This window comes from Monopterus albus, unplaced genomic scaffold (assembly GCF_001952655.1).
Source record: "Monopterus albus unplaced genomic scaffold, M_albus_1.0 scaffold264.1, whole genome shotgun sequence".
NCBI lineage: Eukaryota > Metazoa > Chordata > Actinopteri > Synbranchiformes > Synbranchidae > Monopterus > Monopterus albus.
The window spans coordinates 930,380-937,724 of record NW_018128144.1 but is presented as its reverse complement, the minus strand read 5'-3'; the positions used below and the strand labels follow the sequence as shown (position 1 = coordinate 937,724).

Genomic DNA, 7,345 nt, shown 5'->3' with positions numbered 1-7,345 from the left:
TTCTTTTTTATTTTTTTTTTTTATTTGTTTTTTTTGGTTTTTTTTTTTTTTTTTTTTTTTTTTGTTATTGTCTCTCTCACATAAACCTACCATTGAAATTGTAGACTGATCATTTCTTTGTTAGTGGGCAAACTTACAAAATCAGCTGGGGGTCAAATAATTTTTTCCCTGACTGTATAATTTATATGGCTATACAAGTGCAATCTATTTACCATTTTTGCATTAGGAGTAATGAAGGTCAAAATGACCTCTTGGCGGTTCTAGGTAAAACCACTCTTTTTTTCTCTCTCTTTTATTCCAGGATCCCCAAAACGCATAAGATGATGTGTAGCACACTTTTAGGAAAAGTCATTGACTGGGAGACATAGGGTTTTTACTCAAAGTTACATGCAATTTAATAGTGAAGAGAGGTCAAAATGACGTCTTGGCGGTTCTAGTATTAAGAATTTGAAGATTAGACGGTTTGAGAACTGTAGAAGCTGACTGTTTAGATTTCAGTCGCCTATCAGACTAACTTTTGGTTTCTTGTAGGTTATCCTTGCCTGATTTTGATGCTAAGTACATGTGGCATATAGAAGTTTTCTACAGACTAGATGGCAAGTTAAAATTAACTCAAATATTTGTTTCCTTTCTTTCCTCTGTAGGTTCAATGCTGTCGTTTTTTAGGTCTAATGTATACGGTAGATTTGTTAAATGCTCCAACAATCCTGTTTGGAGGTGAACTATATTAAGGTAAGTAGGATTAGAATCAAAATCAGAATCTGCTTTATTGGCCAGGTGTGACGGACACATGAGGAATTAGACTCTGGTACATCGGCTCTCAATGCTCACTGTCCAAGGTTCAAGCATATTTTGTTTTATAGACTGCTGTTTATAAGACTATAAACGCTATGGAAAATAGTGTAGCGGGAAGGCTCGAGCTCGTTACAGTATCGATCGTTGTTTGTAAGAAATAAACAGTAGATTGTAGCTCTTCTGCAGCCAAACTGCGTAGAAAGAACTAAAATCTACTGTAACTGGCGAACTGGCGGTGTCAGCGCGTCTGAGCCGCTCCTACATGTCCAGCTGATGAGAATCAGCTGGGAGCATCTGCAGAAAGAGACAGGGAGCAAGAGAGGCAGTAGATCGTAGCTCCTGCGGCCAATATATTAAATAAAATGAAGGAACCGTGGCGATTTATAAATACCCCGACGTTTCCTTTAGCGGATCTTCTGAAGCGCTGGTTAGACTGCAAGTCTATGGAGCAGTGAGACGGTATGCGCTGGTATGTGCGACTTACGCAAATACCATTCATCCCATCTCAATACCACTGACAGCTGAATTCATGACAATTTTCTCTACGACTTGCATCTATTATATGTGTATGAAACTTAAGAATGGCATAATAGGAGCACAAAAGCGGCAAAGAGGAAAAGCACAGAAAGAGCTGCTAGACCGGGGAGTCATGTGACGCATGGGCAGCCAATGGCATTGGATTGTATTGGCCCATTCGTTGTCTATGGACAAATAGACAAAATATAAATGTCGATTATAAAGAAACCATAAAAGATATCAAGATGATTTTTGCAGCATTGGTAGCTGAACGTCTCACGAGTTGAAAAGAGTAGAAATGGTGTTTCTAGCCCAAGGTATGCCGGAGATATTAAGCGTCCAACTTTACCCAATTCATTTCCAATGGGGAAATTTCTGTAAAAAAAAGCTGAATAGCTTAAAAAGTATAAATGTTATAAAAAGGTTGTATACAAGCAGTCATGTCCTTAAAGGGATAAACAGTTTGATACCTCAATGGCCCTTCTAGGTGAAAGTATGCTGAAGGAGTTAGGTGCCAGAGAACAGTGGCGGAACCCAGAATAATAAAGAAGAAGATAACAAGAGTGTGGATGCGATCATCCACACTAACTAAAGAAATTTTCTGAAGAAAATGCATATGGATGCTGTAATGCTGAAAGATCGACCTGATAATGCTGAACATGGTGACACCTGAATGGTTTTGCTTGCTGAAACTTATTGAACTTATTAAGAATGTGAAAATATCCCCAAAAAGTAGGTAAAACATGTAGGGTTGTGTGTGTGCGTGTGTGTAGGTGTTTGTGTGTCTGTGTATATGTGTGTGTATGAGAATGAAAGAGTAGTCCTACACCATGAGGACTACTAGGGTGTGGCTATGGAAATGAGGTATAAAATATAAACAGTAATTATATCAAAAAGCTGTGTACATTATGAATAGCTGAAAAGTTGCTGAATAGATTACAGTTGAAATTGTGTTTTTAGCTGAAGGTATGCTGAAGTTATTAAGTTGTGAAAAATTTTCCCATTCATTTGAATGGGGCAAAATTTGTTGAAAAATGCTAGATAGCTGAAAAAATATAAATGTTACAAACAACAAAAATACAAGCACACGTCCTTAAAAAGCTGAACATTTTGATATCTCAATGGCTTTTTAGCTGAAAGTATGCTGAAGGAATTAAGTGCTGTAGCATCCACACTGTTTCACAATAAGAGGAAAACAGTGTGGATGCTTCACAGAACAATGAAAAAATGAAGTGACAAAAAACGGACAGAAGAAACCAGAATAATAATAAAGACCAGGATAACATAGTATGGGTAATGACTCAGCATCCATACAATAAATAAGAGGAAAACATAGTGTGGATGCTACAGCATCCACACAATAAAGAACAGGAGAGCAATTAGCAGGCCTGCTTGGCTCCTTACCTTGAATGAGGGCTTTGAGGTAGACGTGTTTTCCAACAGGCACATGCATGACTGTCCCATGTGGGAGTTGCAGTCTGAACACATGGGTGTTATGATTCACCTCCGTTTTTGACAACAGCACACAGTCTCGATAGTAGGGAGCTGTAAAAAGGAAATCGGTGATATAGCTTCATTATTTACCTTTTTCATTCCTAATGAGCAAGTAAATGCCCACTGTCATCTGATGAAAAACTGAAATGATGCAGAGTGTGGAAAAGGAAGTAGCTCTGGTTGAGATGAGCTAACAAAAGCTCTCTCTACTTTTGGTGGTCCTGTAAACATCAATGGAATTCCAACATAAAGATATGCATGTGTTTACTGTAAATGCAAATATCATTAAAACCACTGTTTTTGTGCAATTTAACATTTAATTTCTTGTTCTCTCTAAATAAGTAATTGGTATGATACTGTACGAGGTATGTCAATATTAAAATAAAAATCTATAATCAAGTGGAGAACAAAAAATTCCACTGTCGACTGATTTCTTTGATCTTGGATCTCACCTCTGCCTTTTTTGCATTGAAATGTATTGTGGAATTCCAGTGGTTGGCCAAGAACTGTCCATTTTGCTTTATCCTGCTTGTGTATGCTGACCTGGATCTTTCCCGCTGAGAAAGCAGTGTGGACTGTTGAAGAAAGGGCAGTTTAAGAACAAGCCACTCATGACTTCAAAACTGACTTAGCAGATTTTGTTTCAAATTAAGCTGTTGGTCTCACCAGAAACTTTTCCCTCAACTTCACCAGCTAGACCTGAAAGACCATGATAGCAATACTGAGTTTACATCCAAAATCGTCCATAACATTGAGTACACTCTTGTCATTCACACACATCCATGCAAACCATGATTGGTGCTATAGTCAATGCTAACTGCAGATTTTGCAAGTAGACGTGTGTCACTAAAACAGTCCATCAGTGAAACACAAAGTCTTCAAATACTGTATATGGAGGAGGCTAAATATGAGGAACATCTTCCAATAAAAAGCAGACTAAAACAATGCCACAAACTAGTCACAAAACTGAAAGCAGTCTTTAATCAACACAACATAATATAAATAATTAACCATGGTCACTCTACATAGTGTACTAGGACAGCGCAGTTAATCCTGTGAAGCACTAAAACCAATTCCATACATGTTTATAGAAACTGAGAACACACAGAAACATATGCACATATGCCCCATTTCTACTACAGTACATCATATTTGTCACAATCACAGCTAGTTCTTTGTTACAATTTAAAATGTGTTTAGTATGGTTCTGAGAAACCTGTGGTAAAAATGGGGAGAACATAAGCGACTGTTAACTGTCAGGCATAGTTAGATTAGGACATGGAACTTAGATTGATGGTAACAAGGGTCAGAGAATTCACTAATGAAGAGCAACCACTCACCTGTGAAATTATCCTTTTATGGAGTTGTGTGATTTACTGGCATTGACAAGTGACCAAGGAAGCTATTTACACATTACTGTATAGCGCTTGTCAAATGAGAAGTTATAAAGGGCTTCACATGAGAAAGACAAGAGACAGAGTGAGTAAACTACATGTGCTGCACCTCAGTGTACCTCACTTATGTTGCTGACAGAAGAACACAAAATAAAACACAGACAGCCTTACTGTGTCTCAACTCACGTAAATGTAACATGTAGGACATTTTCTCCAGCAGCACTTCCAGTCGTAGTACACCCGCCTTAAGGTCAACAATGGTACAACCTGGGCTGGGGATCTGACAATAAAAACAGTATGCATACATGTCATCTTCAACCAATGGAACCTCTCCATTTGGCAACTTCATAGAAAATGTTTAAAACAAACAAACAGCAGATTCAGTCTTTCAGTTTTACTTTAATAACACCATGAGGAGCGGGCAGAAGACACAAGGAAACAAAAGCTTTTAAATATTGTGAGTGTTTTTGTTAATAACCCAAGCTGGGCTCCATTTGGCCATTCTGGCATACTGCTTTGTCACAGAGCAGCCAGGATGGAGAAACCCTCTGAAATGGAGTGCAGGCGGTGACATGATGCTGGTAGCATCCTTGTTGAGGAGGACATAAGCACAGGTTGAACCACATAATAGTGACATTCTAGCAAAGCTGTAAGTTGGCCACACAATATCTGTGTTTTGGAATTACACTAAGTGAATACAATAAATATCACACAATTAATTTTATTATGAAATGTTGTCCCAAAGGGCCCAGATACCATCATAAAATCAAATGAGACTTGATATTTACTTTCATTCAACCATGACTTTACATAGCCAAGGTTAACCAACCAAACTGTTTGCAGTTATTCGTTCAGACTCCAAGTTGGTTACTGGAAGGAAATGGTGCTCACATCTACTAACCACAAAGTGCAAGTGTTGATAACGCCGGTACATTAAGTCTTGTGTTTGGATTTAGTATTGACAAACTAAGTACAGTATAACAGTATAGGCTGTGTTTACCAGTTTCCACCATTTGTTATTTTACGGACTTGCTGTGGCTGTAGATTCAGATTGCCTTGTGCCATTTTGTTTTCTGAAAATGAATGGAGGGGAAACTGCACCCATCTGGCAGAATATCGGCTGGGCTTTGAGGTTGTGTATAGGCCTGTGACATCATCAGCCTTCTGTTGTACTGTAGCTATGCAATCAGCTGGCACTCCTACTATTTATTAGTTGTTGTTTCCTTATCACCTCTGCCTGCTCCTGATGATAGTTTTAAAGTCAAACCAAAAACAGGAGAAAACTGCCACCATTCCTCTTTATTTCTTTAACTTTATTTCTATAACTTTAGTCTTATATGGTAAGATTTTGTGTTACTTATTCATCTACTTTATATTTCATTTGTATTTTGTGGCATTCATGTGGACGGCAAAGTAAGAATTTCATTGTACAGGGAAACACGTTTCCTACCTGTGCATATGACAAACACTTTGACCTTGACCTAACTTCATCCATCAAACCTTCACTAAAATAAGACTGACAAGCTGCTACAGGCTTTCATCAGAAATATTGATGAATTATTCAAAGAATAACAGAGAAACAAGCCGTTACAGCTCTTAATCCTCACATGTAGGTTCATATCAAGAGGGGTAATTAAGCCTGCAGATCCTGGCTTATGAATTAGCCTGCTCACAAATGGCACAACAGAGAGACATGTAAAGAGTGATTTCTGTGTTCTTTTGGTGGTCTCTGTCATGGAGCAAAAATTATCCAATCACATGCAGTCTATCTCATCAGCCACATTCTGGAATTTTCATCTGCAGCTATGGATGGGTTCAGACAGCCAGTTCTATTTTGGATCTGGTCCAAGTTTATAAAATACCCAAACTTGACCAATCATAACCAAACAAATCCCACACTGAAGGTGACATTCAAGTTCACCTCTTTGCACTTGTTGGCCCCTCACAGTACAAACATCGCCAAAGAGAAAAAAAAGACATGTATAACTTCAGGATAGCTCAGCAACACTGAGTGCATTAACTACTCCAAACTCTGTTAAACTATAAAATATAATATTTGTGAGAAGGTACTCAAATACGGTCCAACATGCTAAATTAGGAACTTGCATTATTTTTGATAACTTGAGAGGGATGACCAACAGTGGTACACTATGTGACCTGTAGCAATGCAACAACCAGTTCAAATCAAAAGACTAAAACCTGACTAAAACTAATATGCATTTTCCTCAAAAGACTAAGACTAAAACTAAATCAAATTCAGGTGTCAAGTACGGATAGAGCAGACGGTCTGGTCGAGTGCGACTGTGAGTGCGCTGTGAATCAGGAATGAGGTGACAGTTGAATACGCTGGGAGTGGGAATACCTATGAGTTTATTTAACTGATATTCTTGGAGCAATGAAGTACAATCAACTTGATTTTCACTATACTTTTACTATAGCTTCCAGAGCTGCTGCACCTGCAACATAGCCTCCCAGTAAGGACCAAACACAGCACAAGGAAAAATGCATGAGGACAGGGTTAATGAATGTCTCAGAGCAGTGAATAACATGTGATGAAAGCACTACAACCTTCCAGCACAACAGGATGTCCGTGGTATAGGTTTTATATTTCATGATACTAATACTCTATGTCAGTGTCATGCTAGTCTGGTATTTTATCTATAATCTCAATTAAAATGACAAGTTGTATTATTAACATGGTTTGAAAAAAGATAGTTTCTTAAATATTATCTTTTATTAGACAAAGAAGTTTAAATTTGTTTTGTTTCTGTGCAGATTGGTAAAAATGCTACTGAACTCCATCCTTAACTGCAGCTCCTAGTATTTGCCAACAGAAGTCAGAGCTACTGTCCTAATGTACAAATGATTACCTTTCTTCTGGCATAAACAACTAGATGAACTGTCACATCCGTTTGGAACCAATCATATCTACCACAGAAACAGACATCAGATGATTATGTCATTATGCATGAGGAAATTTGTTAAAAATCTGACATGTATCATATTTGCTTTTTAGATGTGCTTCTTTCATACCGAGGCTGGGAATCTTTGTCTGGGGTAGGAGCTACCAAGGTAGGCTGAGCAAGGTCAGTCAGTGGTGAAGACGTGATAAGTGCTGTGAAGAAAAACAGAAAAAACAATAAATA

At 38.0% G+C, this 7,345-nt stretch overlaps 1 protein-coding gene across 2 annotated transcripts in view; it reads right to left on the bottom strand.

Moving 5' to 3' along the window:
- The window catches only part of cyb5r4 (cytochrome b5 reductase 4), a 52,241-nt gene that overhangs the window by 18,466 nt on the left and 26,430 nt on the right, over positions 1 to 7,345 (bottom strand). For both annotated transcript variants that reach the window (XM_020621660.1, XM_020621659.1), the window contains exons 5-10: positions 7,233 to 7,314; positions 7,070 to 7,127; positions 4,386 to 4,479; positions 3,472 to 3,504; positions 3,258 to 3,380; positions 2,716 to 2,856 (exon numbers count right to left, since the gene is read on the bottom strand). In XM_020621660.1, coding sequence (XP_020477316.1) covers positions 2,716 to 2,856; positions 3,258 to 3,380; positions 3,472 to 3,504; positions 4,386 to 4,479; positions 7,070 to 7,127; positions 7,233 to 7,314 — 531 coding nt within the window. The remainder of the gene's footprint in view (positions 1 to 2,715; positions 2,857 to 3,257; positions 3,381 to 3,471; positions 3,505 to 4,385; positions 4,480 to 7,069; positions 7,128 to 7,232; positions 7,315 to 7,345) is intronic.